The sequence below is a fragment of the Molothrus ater genome, chromosome 7, assembly GCF_012460135.2.
Source record: "Molothrus ater isolate BHLD 08-10-18 breed brown headed cowbird chromosome 7, BPBGC_Mater_1.1, whole genome shotgun sequence".
Taxonomy (NCBI): domain Eukaryota; kingdom Metazoa; phylum Chordata; class Aves; order Passeriformes; family Icteridae; genus Molothrus; species Molothrus ater.
The window spans coordinates 15,244,700-15,266,495 of record NC_050484.2 but is presented as its reverse complement, the minus strand read 5'-3'; the positions used below and the strand labels follow the sequence as shown (position 1 = coordinate 15,266,495).

General features: G+C 36.6%; 1 protein-coding gene across 4 annotated transcripts in view; it reads right to left on the bottom strand.

Moving 5' to 3' along the window:
• The window catches only part of SESTD1 (SEC14 and spectrin domain containing 1), a 50,882-nt gene that overhangs the window by 2,810 nt on the left and 26,276 nt on the right, over positions 1-21,796 (bottom strand). For all 4 annotated transcript variants that reach the window (XM_036386609.1, XM_036386608.2, XM_036386610.1 and 1 more), the window contains 12 exons: positions 20,240-20,353; positions 18,689-18,786; positions 18,272-18,327; positions 15,579-15,790; positions 11,823-11,945; positions 8,394-8,588; positions 7,688-7,802; positions 6,417-6,576; positions 3,711-3,792; positions 3,268-3,390; positions 2,173-2,364; positions 151-272 (listed from right to left, as the gene is read on the bottom strand). In XM_036386609.1, coding sequence (XP_036242502.1) covers positions 151-272; positions 2,173-2,364; positions 3,268-3,390; positions 3,711-3,792; positions 6,417-6,576; positions 7,688-7,802; positions 8,394-8,588; positions 11,823-11,945; positions 15,579-15,790; positions 18,272-18,327; positions 18,689-18,786; positions 20,240-20,353 — 1,592 coding nt within the window. The remainder of the gene's footprint in view (positions 1-150; positions 273-2,172; positions 2,365-3,267; positions 3,391-3,710; positions 3,793-6,416; positions 6,577-7,687; positions 7,803-8,393; positions 8,589-11,822; positions 11,946-15,578; positions 15,791-18,271; positions 18,328-18,688; positions 18,787-20,239; positions 20,354-21,796) is intronic.

The following is a 21,796-nucleotide window of genomic DNA, read 5'->3' as shown; positions in this document are numbered from 1 at the left end:
ATTTTTTCATAGAAAGCAGACAGGTCCTATTTCAAATTTTATAAAAACAACATGCTCACTTTTCTATTTCAGCAATAAGCCTTCAGGATTCTTCTGCATATGAGACTATTATACAACTTTACCAAAGGCATTAGAAACCATTCTACATACCCATCGGGATAAACTACAGGCACTGTTAGTCTGTCCAACAGTGATTTCCCAACTGCTTCAATTTCATCAAATTGATCCATTTCATTAAAAGCTTCTGGCTGGTCTGGACATTCCTGCAAAATCTGTTTAATAAAAGTAAGAAAACACAGAATAAAGTACAAAGTGATAGCATGTAGTTTTTTAAGTGCCATTAACTGGAAAAGTGGATGTTCTTTTGGCATTTCCATTGCCACATTTACATGAGATCAACTGACACATATAAATCAAGAAAAGAAAATACTGATTAAGGTTCATTAAGAAGGTTGTTCAGGGCTACCAGTGTTTTGTATTAGAATGTTTTACATTACTTCTGAGAGGGAATAAAAAGTAGTCTTCCTAGACAATATTCCTGCAACAAATATGAAATGCATAAAAATAGTGACTGACATAATTAAAGATACAAGACAGCAATGTAAAGTGGAAACATCATGGTCAATGAATACCCCTTACAGCAGGTTTCAAAACTAAAAACCACATCTGGCACAGAACAGGTAGGACTAAAAAAATCTGAACACAAGTCTTTCCAGATGGGGTTGTAACCCAATACCAGTACTCAGTACTCTATTTTCTTCCACTTCTCACTTTGCCACTTCTTACTTTTTTCCCAAGCAGCATGGATATTAACAGCCTATTTTCTACACAGACTCATTAATATATGTCCAATAGTGAAAGAAGAATTAGGTTTTTGAACAAGAGCATTGTTTTGTCAGACATTAATTTATTTTTCTTTTAAGTTAAGAGTGCTGAAACCCAGCAATTAACTGTTAACCCAGCAATAATGAAAGAATGCTCATAATATGGATTGAGAGATTCTACTCTTCTAGGAGTTTATGAACCACTGAAATTTAATTTGGTATCAGGTAAATCTCTGGAAGCATAGATGATCTATTTCTGCTTTTGTGAACCTCCACCAAACTCCCAGTGCCTGCAAATTCTCTGGAAGCATAGATGATCTATTTCTGCTTTTGTGAACCTCCACCAAACTCCCAGTGCCTGCAAATTCCACTGATACAAATAAGAAATTAATAGAACCAAGGAGCAAATGAATCAACTCTGAATCCACGCTCTCTTTCAATGACAAAATGAATTTATTTTACCATATGCAAGATTTGGAATTTTTTGCAGTTACATGCAATTTTTTTATCAATATTTGAGATACATACTCTAAACTGATTTTTTAAAACACACCACTTCACACTAAAAAGCAGTTGCGGACAAAAAGGCCCTACCCCTCATGACCTATATTAAAGGACATTGTCTCAAGTTCAAGCATTTGAAAGCTTTCAATATTTTCCCCCTTCAGCAACTAATCCTCATCACATTGTTGCTGACTGCTCATTCTCCAGTGTGCTTCTTGCATCACTTGACTGGGTGCAGCAGTGAGCCCTTTGGTTATAGGAGTCTGAAAACCATACCAAGGTAGAGTGTGTTCAGGAAGAAAGCACATTCAAACCCCACCAGGGGCAAAATACAAGATGGAACAAGACAGCATGTGTAGAAATTAAAGTGGCAAGAGCTGCTCTCATTTACAGTTTGTGAGGTTATCCCATCCAAAATCCAAACAGCTTAAAGGGCAATACACCTTTAACTCTCCAAAGAACTTAAATGACCTGATTGCTTTGTATCATACCTTGCACAAAGAAATGCTCCTGGCTTTTAAGGGTTACAGTCTAAAAATCACAAAGAAATGCTTTATCATCAATATCAGAGTTCCCATTTAAAGAGTGCTGTTCTCCTTTTTGTTAAGCAGGCCCTATACCAATACAGGTATATAAAAAATTATTACATTAAGTACTGAAGTTAATGGTTGGAAAAATATATGTAAATTCTTCTTTCTGCCATTTAAAAAAAAATATTTAGAAAGGGTATGTGCCAGTTATGTACATTTAGAAATGTACACACTGGCAACTTCATATTTTCTTACAATTTGTTTGCCTGAACTCAGCTAAGAAACTTTTCCTCTTAATAAAACACAACACTCACCTTTTCAGCAGTGGAATGAAATGCAACAGCTGTTTCCAACCGGTGCACTCTTTCTTCAGAAGTCACTGTAAACTGCTTCCACACTCTGTTCAGTCTGGGAAGTGTGTCCCCTGAGGACCTTGACGTGCATCGCAAGGACTGGCACAGGACCACTGTTGCCTGCAATAGCTGTCTCCCATAATCGTATGTACTCTAAAAATTGGAGGGGATGGGAGAGTAAGTGTATGTAAAAACCCTGCACTTCACATGGCAACAAAATAGCATCTTAAAGCAACAACAGCAGGCAAGTTTATGGAAGCTCCACAATTTAGATTCACAAAGTACATTGAACTAATCTGGTCTACTAGAAAATGCTGATCAAGTAAGAATAAAATTGTAATGACCAAAGAGTGCTTTCACTCTTAAAAAAAAAATCCAATATCCACTGCTCCCTAGTGTTCACACTAGCAAAAGAAGAGAGCTTCCCAAGAACTCTGAATTGCTGTTTGGATCTTCCAAGGGATACTTGATATCCACTGCTGAGAGGACTGTCTCCCTGACTTCACTGGCACCATGTCTATGGTCAGCCAGCATCCAGGTGCCCTGAGGCACATCACTGTAACAGCAAATGACCCTCCTGTCATCAACTCTTATTCATCAAAAGAGGAAACTCTAGTGCAAGAGGTGGAATTAGAAATCATCACATCTGTTAATTAACAAGTCCAATTTAGACACTCCTAAAAGCAGTAAATGACTGACAAAACATCTGACGAGGTGCTTTGGCCCAGCTTGTCAGAAGCAATTTTAAAGACTATTTGAGATATATCTTTCACAAAAGCCAGTGAACTTTGTTTGGTTGTTTGCATTGCCTATGTGAAGGTTAACTAAGGTAGTGACCTGCAGCATTGCTGCTCTTGACGGAACTGTGACATTTCATTAGGCCCATCACCAACTTCAGCAATCAATTTCTTCACTCAGGCACTGAGGGAAGCCAGCAAGACCAGTGACAGCTGTTCAATGACTGTCCATACATATATTGATTCTTTTTAGGAGAGGATGTGAAACTGCACAAGCCCCATATTGCTAAAATAAAAAAAAAAACAAACCACATTTCACCTGTGCAACATCAACAAATTTTCGATGTTTCTCCAGTAAAACTTTTGTTTCTTGAGCATCATCTCCCAGTCGGATGTGTGTCTTCAGCAGAGCATCCAACAGTTCACTTAACCATTCTACTGCCTTAAAAACAAGCCAAAAGAATAAAAACTAATACATTAAAAAGAAATTAAACCAGAAGGGTGGCATAACTTCAGTACTAGCATATACTTTTGATACAGGAAAAAAGTTAAATGAGCTGTCACAAGCTGGTAGATCATGCATGCAATCCCCAAATATACTATTTGCAGACAATGCTATAGCCTTTATTTTCACTGTACATATTCCCTAAATAAAACTACATTTGAAAGTTGCAAAAAAAGTACTGTAATGCTACTAGCCCCCATAAATCAACCCAGTGAACTACAAATATCAGAATGATGAAATTCTAGGCGTTTCCATACCTGAGCAGCATCTTCTTCACATTTAAATAACTGCACCATCTGAAGCATCTTCAGTCGCCGCACATCCACCATATCCTCACACCTTAAACAGCAGCACACAAAAATTCATCAACACATGTACAGCAGACACAAAACACTCTGACATTGACAACAATATTTTCAAGGGAGAAACATTAAGATACAAGCATTCATGAAAAGGTGATCAAAGCTGCTTAGCTTGGCAAAATACCTCATGCCACAGACAACAATAAGAAACTTGCAGTAAGTAGAACTGAGCACTCCAAGTCACCAAAATCATGATCCTCAAGATTCCTGATACGGCTAAGCTCGAGGCAGTAACACCAGAGACAGCTACAAGGTCTTGCAGCAGCATCCCAGGTTCCTTACCTTGCTGCATCAGTAAGCTCTGCAAAACAGAGGCTAAGACAGACTTTATCCTACTAAAATTCAGATGAAAGTGGGCTTCAACCTGGCATAATTCTGAACTGTACTTTTTGTTGGGGGCAATGTTTCTTAATGAATACTATGAGGCTGATTAAAAGAGAATAAATTTTTCCATTTTTCTTTTTAGCTGACTAGAGATAGTAATATCTGAACCCTTATATGATTATGTCCTTTGCTTTTCTTGTCAGGAAGCATTTCAAAATCTAATTGATATAAAAACTGACCCTGGTTATCTTGTTCTGAATTGAGCACAGTTTACAGTTCTTTCTCCAGAATGCCAATAAAAGTGTTGAAAGTCCTCTTTCCACAATGAGACCTAAGCAAATATATTTAGCAGAATGCTTTCCACCTTAATTTCAGAGCCTACAAAGTAGACAGCAAGACTCACGCTGCTGTTCAGTGCAAATGGAATTACTAATGTCAACAACAGTTGGCTTTATAAGCAAATGCTAAGACTGTGTGCATGATCCTTTCCAAACTGGTTACAAACATAAGCTCTTCCAAAGAACAGTTTGTTAGCATCCTGCATTTTGTTACATGTCCTGCAATGCTTACAGAAAGGACATCATCTGCTCTAATAATGCAGGAAACCAGTTTATAGGTTCCAAAATCATAAATAAAGCAGCAAAATGCCCCTAAAAATAAACATTACAACGTGTGTATGTAAACAACAAGAAACATTCAACAGAAATTGGAAAAAAAATTAAATAGCAAAAAATACTATTACATGCTACTGAGAGATACTTAGTCCTTTTACTTTTTTGTCTCTCATCCAGGCTAAATAACCTTGTTTAATCATTCACAATCTGAAAACTCCTTCATAACTTTGTCTGGAAATACTATTGATGTTTTAGTCCTCTGACTTCCCACAATTCTATAACCCTTCTGAGAATACAGACCACAGTTGTGTAACACAAACAGAAATCGACAACCAATCTATACACTGACACAATGACATTCTCTTTCAGTTTTTTATTCCTTTCCTAATAATTCTTGGCATTCTACTTGCTTTTCCCTGTGTGTTTGAACACTAAAGCAATTTCTGCAAGTTTTCCAATGTTGATCTTTGAGTTCACAGCTGATTCAGAATCCATTACTGTGTATACCAAGTCTTCCCTTCTCCCATGCACATCTCTTTTCTCAGTATGGAATTCCAACTGCCATTTTATTGCACAGTGACACGTCCTCTGTAGCTTTTTGCAGCTGTCCCTCTAAACACAAGTATTGCTTAAATTAATAGGATGCAGAGGGCAGACTTAAAACAGTATTTTCTCTAAGCACTACCAAAACACATAGCTCCTTACACTAAGCTCCCTAAGAAAACAATTTAAGAATAGTGGAATTAATTTGTAAAATGGGCAATTTGATGCTCACTAGAGCTTGCTGTTGCCTAGAGGCACCTCTTTGCTCAGCCAATGCCCTTGAACACCAGGCCATTTCTGTGGACAGTATTACATGGTTTCAGGGCGTCCACAGTATTACTGGCAATAGCTTCTAATTCTTTCACACTGTTTAGTAGGAAAAAAAAAAGGCAGTACTACAAAAAAATCCAGTACTACTACATATTTAATTACAAATAATCAAATTTGGAGGAAGAGGACGATGGCAAAATCCATCCTTCTTATAAATTCAACTCCCTCCAACATTTTTCCCAACCTCACCCTCCACTCTATATGGTTTCCTAAAATTCAAACTCCATATCCTGGGGTGACTGTATGGTCCTGTATCCCATCATCTGCTCTTCTGAAATCTGAGCCTCCATTTTGTACCGTGTCACCTTCCAACACCACCTCATTTGTCTTCCTATCTTCAGAAATGAAAATACCATACTCAAAGGACAGAGCTTGTGATAAAGAGGACAAACAAGGCTGTTTAATACATGATTTTACACCCATCACCACTACTGTAATTGCATTATACTCCCATCTCAAACTGCTAACATGTAAAAGACACCTCTTGTATACTTCCATAACTCCATATAAAAGGAATGTATAATTTCTGAGCATTTACAAGCACAGGAAAGCATTCAAGTACTCCATCCAGTACCAAAATATAAAAGGTGCTTGTTTTTAGGAATACACTACAACAGATTAGTCAGGGAAGTTTCTGTCCCATTCAAATATACTATAAATATAAATTACAGTTGCAATACATCCCTTAACAGAACATAAAACAAAATGGGCTCTTTACAACACACTAAATTGTATAAAAAGTGACTTGTTAACACACAAAAATCTTAATGACTTGAATTGTTGTTCTTACCTTTGCTTTCTTAGCTGCATATCTTCCATCACTCCTTGGATATGGTCCACATTTTCTTTGTTTTCAATGGTCACATCCTTCCCATAGGCCCATGATGCCTGGTTAGATATCTGATCAAGAAGACTTTGACCTTTCTCACGCAAGCCTTGCAAACCTAAGTCTAATAAGAGAATGAGGAAAAAAAGGTCAGTGATCACTCAGAATTTTGGTGGGTTTTCTCCTCAATGGAGAAAGAAAATGCAACAGAATCATACATGGATGAAGACTGGAACCTGGAAAATGACAAGGACATTACTATGTCCTTCACCACCCTTTCCAACTCACATTTGAGTGAGCATTTGTCTATATTAACAAAGAACTAAGGCTCTGCTATTTTATGACCTAGCAGATAACAAGAAAAGGAATAGAAGTTGACAGCATGTCAGCTTTTCAGCATATACATAGCTAATTAGTGTCTTTCATCCACACTGTTAGATAATTCCTAAAATATTTATCACTGCTAAGCAGTTGTAGCCTAGGTGTTCTTCCACTGCTGGCACAAGTTACTACTTTATAATACATCTGATATGGCTGATACAATTTTCTACACCGAAATTTGTCAACCCTAGGGATCTGCTGTTACATCTCTTATTTGGCAGCTTTACTATCTGTTTTCCTGAAGGACTATCTCATTTACGCATCAAAGTGTTATATTCCAGCCATACCTACTTCTACCATAAATTATTTTTCTTTGCAGCTCTTTCTCCCACAACTTAATGAACAAGCTGATCACTGTAGACCTCTTCCAACTGAAATAATTCCATAAGCTTGACAGTGTAACAACCTTCAATGTGCCATTTATTAACATATACATTCAAAGTTACTGCAAAACACCCAGTACAAGCATTTCAAAAGTGAGTGGATAAAGCCTTAATCATCAAGGCATCAATTCTGGAGACAAAAAGATCATCTAAGCATTATAATCCTAAGCCACTAAAGAAGATTAATGGGGGAAAGAAGTTTATTTACAGATGAAATGCATGATAATGGCACATAACCAATATATATATTAGATGCAAAACATCTTTAAAAGAAAACAGTTCCAGATCACTTCCCCAGACAAAATTCAGCCCAAAATAACTCAGTGGAACATTACATGGTGAGGAATCAGAAGTCATAAGATCTTTTCCCCCTGCTTTTTTGGTGATTTTTTTAAAAAGGAATTACTCTTTCTTCCCCCTGTAATGCACTTATTAGAATGTGTGTCTGAAATGCAGAAATATCTTGCTTACCAACACTTTTTAATTTCTCTTCCAGTAGTTTCAATGTTTGTTGAATTGATGCTCCATCTGCTGGTGCTACATCCACACACAACATTCCTAGTAAACCATCCAATTGCTGAGACAACTAAAATGTAAGAACATAAATGCTGATATTTAAAAAGAAGTTTGAGCTTTGCATGGTTGGTTCTAGAATATTCTAAATGTTTGGAAATTTGTCATTTTCAAATTTCTCTTTGCAGCTAGAGGAAATGAAAGTCAAGGTAAATGACCCATCTGCCTTGTAGAAGTCCAAGAGCATACATCCTAGATGGTGGGAGAGTAGAAGTCAAGATTCTACTTGTTTTTTAAGAAAAACATAGGAAATGAACACGCCATTTTACAAAAAGAAACTATGAAAAGTACATCCAATTCCAGTTCAATTAATGCATATGCCTCTAAATAAAAAGAGAGCAAAAAAGTAACTTTTCAACTAGTAACCCTTTTATTTCAAATTCTACTAAAATGTAAGACATATTACAAAGTACTTCCCTCCTAAAACAAGGGGGAGCCAATTTTCTCAGTGTTTCAATTACAGTAAATGATGACTTACAGCATTTTCAAGTGAAAAGATATTTCCCCTTATCTCCCTGAATATTTTTCCAATGTATTCAGCATTTACAATACTAAGGCAGTAATTTATTGACAGTGCCTTAAAAAATGAAAAAGAAACACTTACATCCTGGGCAACACTGTGGAATTCAAGTGCTGCTTGTAATAGGTTCTGCCTGAATTCCAGCTGACTGGCCTGCCTGTAACACACATCACTCAGCTGTTGCTGCAATGCTTTTAATTCCACAAGGTCCTCCTCATCCCCTGCATTTAGAAGAGCTGCTATCTGCTGATTAAGCTCAACATAAACAGCAAACCACTCCTAGAACACAAGAAGAATTAAAAATGCCAAATATCATTTTATTGCTCTTAAATGGTATACATCCAACTACAGGCTAATAAATAATTAGATTGAAAAAGGAGGTTATTACAGATTGCACTATCTCACAGAGAAGGAAAAAATATTCCTGATTTCAAATCATCTCTCAATAAAGTGCTTAGTAGATGCTAATACACACATTACTAAAAAACTTAGTGCAGAAAGATGGGAAGAGTTCAATGCATGGCTCCTAGTCCTAGCACAAACTTCCACCAGAAGAGGAATTTCACCATTTTAAAACAAATTTCTAGTGCTTAAATGCCTGTACTGGTCTACTGAAACAAGAGATCATTTTTGCCAAGTGATCAGCTATTATAAAAAGCTGATCACAGGAATATCCAGGCGTTACTTTCAGCGACATGACTGAAACTAGCAAGAATTTCCTTACAATATTTAGGAAAAATACTGCTGTTGACAAAGTGGAAATAATCTCTATCTTCTGAACAAAAGAGAGTCCAGGCACAGAAACTTCAAAATGATCCTTGTTACTTATTTAAGGAAAGCTTTATACCATTTAACTCAAAATGTGCAGATTTTTTTTTCACATGCCTTGATTACTGAATACATACATAAGATTTAGTTATGTTGTCCTGTTGGTGCATTTGCAGAGGAAAATAGTTCAAATATTTAACAATTTGGTGAGATTTAAAAACAGCTTGATGCATCCAGATCACATTCACATCTTGCATGACTGAGATGCCTGTAAAGCAAAATGTGTTGCTCAACAGCTCTAATTTTGACCTTGAAGTGTCCTATGCATTTCTATGGAACAGCACCATCTATTGGCCTACAATATTTGATTTAATTTGTATTCTTATCTCGCTCCTATTGGGATGTTTAGAATTTTGTAAATTATGTCTTCAGCTTTTGCATCATTTATTTACAAATCATGCAAAACGGAGTATAAATATCCATTTTCTGATTTTTTTTCTTTTTTCCCAGAGCTGCCTCTACCATCTGCTCACAGAAAAAAAGAGTGTGAAAAGAGCAAGGAAGGGGACAAAGAGAAAGCAATGAGAGAGTTAAATTAGCAATCAGTCAAAAATTCAAGAGCAGAAGCAATTTCTCATCTGTCCCACAAGGGGCAACTATGATGACATAATGTGAAAACATCTTCCATTGTGACATGTGTATTATAGATACACAGATTCAGCACAATCAGTTCACAAAACCAGCTCTTTGACACTAAACATACAAATGCAGCTAAATGTGACATATAAACTATAATATGAGGAGTAAAAAAAATAGATTAATATGTTTAGGGATTTTGGGTTTTTTTCCTTATTTTTTTTCAGTTTTTATTTTTAGCATTAAAGTAAGAGTTGCAGTAATTTATTTTGATCAAGCTATCAGTAAAATTAAGATACCAGCAAACCAGGTATAAAAAGTGCATTTCTCATCTTTTTCATGGGAGAACTTAGGCACAGTTGTATGTGACAGTTCAAACCCATGAAGCAAAGACCTGCTCAAAACAACAGTTCCAGTGTATTGCTCATGAATAAAACTAGCAGAAAATTAAAACCGCCCCAAAATCCAACCACCCTCTCCCCACAAAAAACCAAACAAAAATGCACCCCGTGGAAATGATTTTTGTCACTTCAGAGTAAATTGAAGTAAAAAAGTATCTTCAAAACAAATCAAACATTTTTGCAAGTCTCTTCAAAATACTATAATCAACATTAAACAGAAGGTGATGAAAGAAAGCAAGCATAGAAACTGTCAATTCAATTATTAGGAGAGAAAAGCCATGAAAACAATGAAAGAGGAAGCGAACACTAAAATCAAAGGAAAAGGCAAAGCGCATTTTTCTAGCACTGTTGACAAAAAATGGTTTTAATCTCTGAACAGGCATCTGAATGTAAGGTAGGACAGTGGTCTTCCAATTACTTCTTTTGATGTAAAATAAAATATTTTTTTCTGATTGTTATTTTTGCAAACTCCTGCCAGCACCTGAGAACCAAGCTGTGTTCCATGCTGCCAGTGCTTCAGCACACTGTAGGGCAGCCTGCAAACTTCAGTGGGATTTCAGTGATTTCAAGAACTGCATTTAGCCCCAGCTAAATCACAGCTCTCTGTTACAGATATCCAAGTGAAAACAAAGTATGTTCAGTCTTGCTTTCTCTTTTCAGTTTGAAATACCAATATAACTAAAGACACTAAAATTTATTTTTGTCAATGAAGTAGGTAGTCTAGGGTGTTTGTGGGGTTTTTTCCTTTCCAGTTAGGTTTTCAACTGCATGACGTTTTACCCTTCAGAAGGTAATGATTTCCACCATGCTTGAAGAGCTTGAAGCAATGACAAGAAGAGGAGATGGGATTTACTTCACCTAACACAGACACTGCTGCATCCATCAAGGAAACCATCCTCACTGAAGGTGGAGTCAGTAGAACCAGTGTTGTCTAGGGTGCTGTGCTTCTCAGACTAAAGGTTTGGGGCTTTTTTTTTCCCCTTTAAATTACATCCAAAAAATGATAACCCAGTGACTATTTTTATTGCTATTACTGCAAACAGAACTTAGGAAAAGTGGACAGAATTGCCAGTGTCTACATCAAGGAAAGTCAGAAAAGGTGAACAGCACTGTGAGCAAAACTCCCTTTGGGAGCACTGAATATTCATAATATAATTATAGATAGTCATCTGATGGAAAGAGAAAATTCTACTGAAGCTTAGGAAGTATTCAAAATTAGAAGCAAAGGCATCAAGTTAGTGTAGTTACAAAACAGCATCCCCATGATGTTATTATGAACATAAAGTATATCTAAACTCTTGATCAATGAAGTCTTAAGCCAGTTTCAGCTACTGCTAAGTGTAATCTAATAGAGATAAAAACATTAAGTTATTCACCTGAGAAGTGCAGGACTTGTCAGACATTTTGGCAGAGAGGAGAAAGTAAATTTATTCCTTCTACTCTACATGAAAATTTAAGGACTGCTGGAACATACTAAACCCAAGAAAAATCACAGATAGAAATCTGCATTTTTCTACAATGGAAAAAAAAAAGCAAATAGATATAATATAACTATATTAGCTCTATAACTGCTCAGGTAATTTCCTCTGTAACTCAGAACATCATGCACTGTGCAAAATTCCTGGATACTCATAACCAAAATACATTGCTCATAACTATATGTATTTAGAATTATTTTGATACTTGAAAAGGGTATGGGAAATCTCACACTGTGCTGACTCTCAATCTCTTCATGCTTCTGTTGCAAAGCTTGTGAAGCTCTAATGGAATCTCCTATTCCCCACTGCGTTCTCAGCTGTTCTGATCCAGGTCCTTCAAGCCAATTGACAACCTGTCAGAAAGATAAAGATGATAAAAACAAAGTAGCAAATGAATTATACAAAGACTGGTATAAACAGAATTTTGTAACACAAGCAGAAATTTAAAGAAGCAGGTTTATGAAAAAAACCAGATCTTTTTAGCTCTGTAAAAATCTTGTTGTTGAATCCATTCACATCCTTCAAAGTTTTAAGTAGAAACTACTTTTCATTAACCTTAGCCTGTCCACTCCACAAAAAGAGGTGGCAGCTATGACAAGATTTTTCAAATACACAATTATCATTTCACATCTCTTGTCAATAAAAGAGCTCAAAACACAATGATAATGGACGTCTTGTGTTCAAACCAGAATTTTTTTTTGCCCAAGTGATTACAATGCAGAGTTGTATTCAACCTCACACCTGAGAGCTTTCCTCCTTTGCTGAATAAACTAACATTCAAGTAGAGGATACATACTTGTTTTAAAATTAAAATTACACACCAACTTGCCCTATTCAAATAACAGCAACCTGTTACTGAGTTTTTGTAGCCACATCTCATGGAATTTGCCTTTGCAGGGTCACAGCTTTGGACTACAGTATTGGATTTCTTTTACTATTATTTTGAAACTATTTTTTCATGTAAATATTACTCAAAGCAAAGCAGAATGTCTCAAATTTTGGTTTCTTTACACAAATCCGAATTATCAGATGATATCTATGGAAAAATTCCCTGATAAATTTTTAAATATCTGGTAAACAGAGATTGCTGCAATGAAACCAAGTGCAGAAGTCACTTAGTACTGGAGACCTGAAGTAAGGAAATGCAGGAATACCTCTAGATTCTGAACCCTAATAAAAAGGCATAGGAAGCCAGCTTCCTGTCTTTAATGTTAGTTTTGTTTAAACATCAATCACAAAACAGCTTCACACAGATTTTCAGGAAACATAATACAATACACAATGTAACCCTACAACCATGAAGACAAATGAAACAGGGACTAATTGGACCATTTTCCTAGTGCTGCTAGACTGCCCTGCAACAGCAATCAAGAACAATCATCATTACAGAAGGCTCCTCAATTCACTCCATCTCTGAGTCAGTACATATCTGCCTTCCCACTGCCCTTTTCTGCCCCATGCCAAAGCACTGTTTCAGAGCATATTCATTGCTCCAAAAGCATTCTCAGTCTTCCCTGCTTTTATCATATCTAGGACAAATTAGAACTCTACAGTTGCAGGTTCTTTTTGTTTAAAGAGAAACTTCCTGTTGTGCTCAGCACCTCTGCACAGCTGTTATGGGTTAAATATGGAGCTGACCTAGAAGTGAAGGGACCCAGATGTCCCCCTCCAAGGTCAGAGTGGCCTGGAAAACTTCCACATGGAAATGACAGTTCTCATGCAAGTCTGAAACAGTGGGCAAGGCTACTGCTTAGCAGTTGCCCTATCTGGCCAAGAACACCTCCCCATTACAAGTTTCCAGCAACTACTGCATTGACTCTGCAGCTGCTTAGGCCAGCACACGGCTGTTCTTGTGACAGATGCCTAAACTGAGGAGGGAAGAATTACTAGGGGACATGCAGAAAAATGTGATGTAATTTTCATAAAATAAACTTTAAAACCATTAATGACAAGACTACTGCAAGAGGTCACAGTTATTTTTGTGAACTAGGATTAGAAACATAGTAATTAACACCTCTGCCTAAGGAGGGACAAAGCCAGAGTTTATCCTAGCCTAGAGAGTTACGATAATAAACAGCATTTAGAAAAACTGCTTATTACAAAACATCTGACAATCACTGCAGCCTTTACATCACAAAATTAAAGACAAAAGAGAGGGAAACAAAACCTTGGAACAGAAGCAAAAGGAGTAATTCAAAAGAGAGGGTAGGATATTGAAGGCATAAGGGAGAGAATTGGTTTTGAATTAAGAGGGCTTTGAGAGAGGGGTAAGAACTAAGCACGCCACAGTAAGGACAAGCAGCAAATAGTAAAATTGAAACAGGAACACAACAGCAATGCAGGAGTGGTTAGCAATATAAGATGGTATACAAATAATGAAATATGAATGTAACTGTAAAGAAAGCTAGCAGAAGATTAAAACATGCACAAAAAAAACCCCCAGCAACACCAGGGAAAAACACCCACTCTAATTAAAGTACTAATAACACTCTAATAACAGTACTGCAAGTACTGTTATATAGCAACTTCTGTTTATTTTGTCAAAATAAATTCCATGGCACTTTGCCTCTATTGGCTTCCTTCTGTACATCATTAGCTTCCTACTTTTAGCCTTTAACTCCTTCTATTAGCCTAATTTTTTTGCTGTAAACCCAAAGTAAATGAAATAATTTCCCAGATTTAGTAAGTTTTTCTCAAATATTTGTATGGCATTTAGAAAGCTTTTAAACACACTTTAAAAAAAGCTGATTCATTTGGCAAAAGAGCAAAACACATTCTTCCTGTGTACTGAATCTCGGTTCACTTGCCAGGTAACATCTGTAGTGTAGACACAGCAAACAAGTAACTATTTCTACTACAAATATTGCAAAATGAGGCTGAGTAATGGCAAACTATTGTACTTAAATGCATTTACAAAGTCAGTTTGCCAAAATACAATAAAAATTACTCTTATTCAACCACTAAAACTTAAACACAGGAAAAAAACTTCACCTGATTATATCCACAGCTGTGCTGATATGCTCTATATACGATTATATTAATCTCTCATATATTTTTAATACTTCCAGCTCAATATATCAACAAATGACATCTGCTTTTTAGATTTTTTTACAGTAATCAAATTGATATAGAAATTATTTCCTCAGTAGATTTCTAATTTCAATGCTAGACATCACAAAATTGATTAGTTTTTATTTTTACCCATATCTACAATGCTGCAAGTACTTGACATGCACTCCCCTCATGCATTAGAAATGCCAGTGTTGAAAGGTTAAAAGCAATTATCTATTCAATTTTCTGCATATTCAAACTATACAGAATCTTAAAAATACACATATCTAATTTCAAGTGATAAATACAAGACGAATAAATTAATTCCATTTCCTTGATTTTCTCTACTGAGACTCTGCTGTGAAAATGTTGGAAGAGCTAATTACATGGCTGTTTCCAGAGGACCAAGCCAGTTCATCATGACCTTTAACATGCAATTGAAAAGGAAGATTATATTCATTCTTGTCAGGGTGTTCCTGAAATACAGACAGTTTAAGCACTTCAGCTTAGGTTAAACCACCAAGCATAGACAAATAAAGGAATAAATAATGGCTTATCTTCAGTAACAGGAACTTTAAATGATGTGGGCAGGGGAAGCAAAGCAAAGTTGATGTTCAGTCAAAGGCGTTCCTCTCTTTGCCAGCAGGTCAGGCATTTGCACCTCCAACAATGCAGCCATGCACTGCCACCGTGCCCAGCAAAGGGACAGCCCCAAGGCAAGAGAGCACATTTATAGCAACTTCCACATATCAGAATAGCCTTTGGAAAGTCACTGTGGCAGCCACAATGTAAAGCACTGTGTGAAAGCAGCACACTGACAGTTGTGAAGTGATGGGAGGCATGAAGGTCTCCCGTCTGACTTTTGCAGAAATCACAGTCTGGGACTTGAGCTCAAAACTCCGCCTCACTGCACTCAAGGAGAGCTGCAAGCTTACCTGCATTACCTTCTGCTGAATCTCCTCCAGCTGTGTGCGTTTGCTTCGCTGCCTACAAACCTCCTGGTAGCGGGTGTACTGCTCCCTGAGGGAGTCCAGGAGCTTCATGACCTGGGGCTGAGCCAGCAGCTCATCATCCATGGGAGACCAGGAGACCCCTCCGTCGGAGCCATTGAAGCGACGCTGCTGCAACTCAGACAGCAACTCGTGACCTTCAGGAATACACAGAATGTTGTGGTTAATCTAGATTCTAAAAAAACCCCACAAAAATCAGCAGTAAGATTGTCTGCTTTTAAACCATCAGCAGTGCATTTTTGCAGCTAATGATCTTTCACACATTGGGCACATTTAATGACACAATTTCATGCAGAGCTTTGGTCACAGTTTGTGGGGCTGGATCAGCCACACAACCGAGGAAAAGAAATGTGGTATATTTCAGATATAAAAAAGAGATATTGTGACTAACATTGAAATTGACAATAGCATTGATTAATGTAAGGAAAATTGAAAGCACAATCCTGAGTCTGAAACAACTCTGAAGTATTCTGATTTATTTCAAAATGGTGAGTAGCATCCAACGTATTTCTCCCAAATAATTAATGTTCTTATACTGAATGAATGCTCTGGAGGCACTAAAAATCTGACTATATAATTTCTCTGTTGTCTTTCAGGATTTTTACAGCAAGTACAACTCCTTCATAGAGAGTGTGAAGCTGAATAATAGCTAATGTTTCACTATTCTGTTCTCACCTATCTTGCCCTTTTCTTTGTGCTCTTAAGCATCATATCAGGGTACAGATTCTCTAGAGTGCAGTGACTTTCATATACACAAAAAAAGTATATTTTGACTAATTAATCTATTGCTTAAACTGTTTGAAGAATGTTATTGTTGTTTTAAAGTTCTCAGTATGTAAACACGACACTACAAGTAAACCCAGACCATCGATTTGTTCCTCAAAAGCTCAGAGAAACAGTTAAAATAAAACAGTGCTTGGTCACTGAAGAGATGTTAGTGTGAAAAAGAAAATGTGCCAGTTGGAGGTCATTAGTTCTGCAGGTCTTAATATGGTAACACGACAGTTCACTAAAAGAGAAAACCTACTACTTGAGGAATAGTATAGTAATACCTCAAGGAAAAGACAGAAACATAAGACTAAGTTCAACTGCTACTATTGAGACATTCAAAATGCCAAGGGCTTTGAAGATTGCAGCAAACAACTTTAAATTACTCAGCATATATTACTATGAAATGAAAATGTCTTAAGATTCAAGTATATTTTGCTGTACTATAGTGCAAACATCTTGGATTTCATCTTTTATAACACTCCACAGATAGGCACAGATAGCTGCAGAGCAAACAGACTTGGGCTTTTACAAGTTTGTTCTACTGGGGTAATTCTGAAATTTTATTGTCTTGTTTCAGCAGCAAAGGATCACCATTTTTCCAGGTAAAACCATCTTTTCAAACTAAGTTCTTATCAAATTCTATGAACCATAGATCCATATATATGGATTTGGAGCTTGTGAAAAGAACAGTACCTGTAGTTATGGAAGACAGAAGCCTTTTATCTAAACCCTCTGTTTACAACTGTCCTTAGGAGATAAGAATTTAACCGGGGAGAGTTTAATCTCTCTTTTTCTCAGCCTTTCAGTACAGTGACTCTAACAGAGAAAGGGTGCCTCTTAAAACTCCCATGATTTAGCCACAGAATATGCTGAGCTGGTAAGGAGCCACAAGGATCATCTAGTCCCATGGAAGCTATGAAACTTCATACCACCAAAAAAAGTTCATTACCAGAATTAAGAAAACAGAGAATGCATATAAACTAATGGGCTAAGGAGCCATCTGCTTACACAAAACTGAAGTGCTGTTTTGTCCAAAGATCTTTACTATTAGACAAGGATACACAATTAGGCTGAAATCTAGGGATACTGTCTACAGACACTTCATATTTTAAAAGCTTCAAAGACCAGAGTAGGAAATTTTTGTTCCACATTTTAACTCAAACCAGTATTATCCCACATCTAGATGAGCTAAATTTTTACACAGAGGGCACATAAAGCCACTGTGATAAGTATTTCATGTGATCCACACATTACCTTTAGGAGGCTATAAGGTAAAAATTCTAAGCACTCAGACTCTGATCACCACGTAACACTATGCATTACTTATTCCACAAAGATACAAATTAAAAAAAAAAAATGCTGCAGTCCAAGTCAATAGACTATTATACTTTATTGCAAATAGGAAATTCACCCTAAACCCAACTTAAAGCATCCCAACTCATTTAATGCTGAATGGAGAGACCAAGAAGCCAAGTATGCTGTCAGAATCGTGCAGGAAAATGCTTTCTTTATTGTAACCATTTGGTGGCTACTGAGATTAATCCATTCTATAAGGCAAATATATTGAAATCAGCTAGAAACAAAGCATTCCCCAAATTAAACATAATACTTATGGTAATATTGTAAAGATGTTAGTGGGATTATAAAAAAAGTATTTAAATAAGACACGTTTGGAGTTCTTCCATTTCTTAACATCACTTTTTTTAACCCAAAGATTACAGTTGTTAAGCTTGCTATATTGTGAAGATGGCTAAGATAACAACTGTGCCCTCTGTGCTTCCACTTGGGGCCTAAAATGAATTATGTCACTTTACTGGCCAACATTCTAATTTTTTGACTTACTGTACCTGTCTGCAATACCGTCTCAGGATCAACTGATGGAAGGAAGTTCAAATCTATGGATCTTTGGAAAAAAAAAAAAACAACAAACAAGTTATTAAAATTTGTATTACAGTAGCACTAAAAACTTCAGCTAAGGCTGGAACTACCTAAGGGTATCAAAAGACTAGGGCTTTTTCTCAGTTAGTGAAGTCCTCACTTTTATAACTCATTAAATCAAAACACAAGTGGAGGTGCATGTAATCAGTTGAATGAGCATCCATCTACACACACATTCACATACTTTGTAGCTTACATTATAAAGGTTTAGAATTTCTTTACACATTTCGAGGTATTTAAGGTATATAATTTTTTCAGTATTTTTCTGGAATTCAAATGAAATTTTATAATCCAAAAGCACTGATTTCAAAAAGTGAATCACATACCTCTCCCTCTCTTGTTGATTTCCTTTATCACTTCCATTGTTAATTAGAGCAAGCTCGTCCAGTAAAGATGTTGATTCTTTAGTGAACTTTTCAAATACCTAAATAAGAAGAAGGTTTTAATTTAAGAAATAATTTTAGGTAGCTGTACTGAAGGCATCGGTGCAAATTTATTCAGTAGTTCCATTAGTATACTTCAGTCTCTATAAAGTGTAATTATTCCCCAGATGGTAGGGAGGAAACAACAGAAAACAAAGTTTTGTTCATAGAACACTTAAAAGCACTAAGATTTCTTAGGGAGATAGTAAATATTACACTGAATATAATAAATACTGAAAAAAATTGAGGTATCTGCAAAATCTGTAAAATCTTAGGGACATATTGATTCTACATCTTCATTTAAGCTTTTAATAATGCTAGAGAATCAAGGCATGTTACACAACTACTGGCCAGCTTACTTGGAAGGATTAAAATAATTTTGTAAAGATTCCAGCTTCTACTCACTATTAAAATAGACCATATTGTAATTAATAACTAAAACAAAAGAAAAATGTATTATATTATATAGAAATATTATATAGAATAAAATACCCTCATCAGTTCCATTGAACTCAGGTGTTTCTGATCTCAAATAACACCTGTACAGTGAAGACACTGTGCAGTGTTCAGACAATTTCTCTGTACCTGACTTCCGCAGGTTGGTTTTGCTTTTTAACAGAACTGAGCACAACTGGGTGTCTCACGTGACAGGCACAGTAACTTTCAGGTATTTTTGCTGTTATTAAATTATTAATCAATAGCTTGCCAATGAACTTTCCTTAACTTTTCTAGAACTGCTTAAAATTTCAGGGGAAAGCAGGTGCAGTTGCAACACACCTGGAGATCCTAGATGGAGACAAACATTGTAAGAACAGATTATACAGGAAGGGAACACGCTGTGTCAATGAAGATTGTTTTGAAAATTCTATTTAAATAATTGAAAAGCAAGTATCAATGAAGAAAAGATTAAGAACATTCTGGAGAGCTATGCACACCCAACAGTTGCTTATAGAATTTGTACTGATTAAATTTGTGTTGATTAATAATTAAAGGGCATAGTTGCTCCTGGACATTTACTGCTTCTTGCTCTGGTGTGGCAACTGCATTGACAGAGGTTTTGGTGTAGGACAGCTTAAAACCACAGGAACCAAGACCTAAGAGATAACCCAGGAGCAACTGCAGAGTCCACGTATATTCTCCTTGTGTTGGTCTTCTCCTACAGCAGCCAATTTCCCTTTATAGCAACTATACCATAGACTCAGGCTCTTCTAGAGTTAGTGTTACTAAAAGAGCTTCATTAAGGAACTGGTTGTTCAACAAACTGGTGGCATTAGCTTTATCATCCCCTGAGTAAAGGCAGTGTTACTTACCACAAAACTATTCATGTAAGTGAACTGCACAACTACACATGTGACCATTTCCTACATGCTTTGCAGTTCCTACACAAATAAAAATTTCAGGGCTCAAGAAGGAGACATTAAAAAACCCCCAAACCCCAAAACACAGATAACTAACCAGCCTCTTATTCAACCAATCCATGTGATCATAGGTGAGAGTTCCTCCGAAATCTTCTGTTAGTTGGCATGGTTCTATATATCGTGTCAGCTTGTTAGCAGATACTAAAATAACCTGCAACAATAAAAGAGGTGACTTGTAGGTAATGCTCATACTTTCCTTAAGCAGCTGAGAAATGTGCCTAGAGATACTGAGCAGATCATTCTGTGATTCAGATTTTACTGCTAAATGTTTAAATGAAATATGGCTGTTTGCAATTAATGTGGGCCTCAACCAGACAGGTAATTCTGACATGCAGTGTATGCCTCATGCATAATCCTGTAAGTGCATTATCTCTACCACCTTGTCCATTTACAGTGGGAAAAGCAATGTGCTCCCTGGATATCTGTTATCCTGCTGGGAGCTAATGCTTTGTGATTAAGTTGTATACCACACCATCTATTTCTAGTGAATATAGTAGCAGGCTATCATACTGCAAAGCACTCGGTATTTTTACCACTTTTTGGCAATACTTTCAGTCCCAGAGGTGAGTTTGTGCCATAAAAGTTAAGTGCCTACATTTACTGTGCAAATATGTTCAGAAAAAGTTGGATCAATCATACTCTATGAGTACTCAAAAATTCAAATTTTTTTAGCTTGAGTCGTTCACCCAGGAGACAAATCCAGTTCATCAGCTACAGGATCCAGTTCATCAGGGCATACAGGAAAACACAGGTCCACTGCTAGGTGGAAAACTAAATTCTTGCCTTCATTTCTGCATTCTAGAAGCTCCTGAATGAGCCTTATTCATATAAGCCTAAACCAAAAGTTGGCAGCACAGCTTGCTTTGATGAATGACATGCTAAGCCTGGAATAACTCCTGTGGAAAAAAAAACCAAAAACAAGCTCTCTATTGAAGCAGGCATATTGGCAATTATAACCAGAAACAAAAGAAAAAAATAGAAAATTTCTATAACCCATCAAATCATCCACATACTCTTGCAGGGCACAAGGGTATGTGGAAAGAGCTAACTAGAGAGAGACTTCTATTCCAGTTCCATTTCCCTGCAGATTCTGAAACTACAGAATTCAGAGTAGCTCCAAACAAATGGTCTGTTATTGCAGAAGAAAACCTTTCAGCAACATCCAAATACACGCTATTGTCCTGTACTCTTAATGGTACATGGCTGCTGTAAATGGAATTGGCTAGTAGTTTCTTTAGGTAATGCCAGTAACCAGCCCAAACCCCAGAGGATTCTACATCCAAGAAAGAAGGAAAAAAAAAAAGCCTTTGTTCTTCCTTCTTTTGGCACACTTAATAGTTTAGGTAATTTTTAACATTCATCTCTATGAGTTCATAAAAAAAAAACAAACTAATTTTGGTATGGACATTGTGGTGTGGGAACTAAAGCAAACAGGGCAGCTGGTTCTCATTACTGAAATACAAGTTCTGAAAAGACCCAAATAGTCTGACAAAATAGATGGACTGCATTGAGACCACTTATTTCAGATTTTTTTTAACTGAGATCCTTCAGGAAGGGGAGTGGGCAAGGGATAGCCCTCAAACTTCTACTAGGG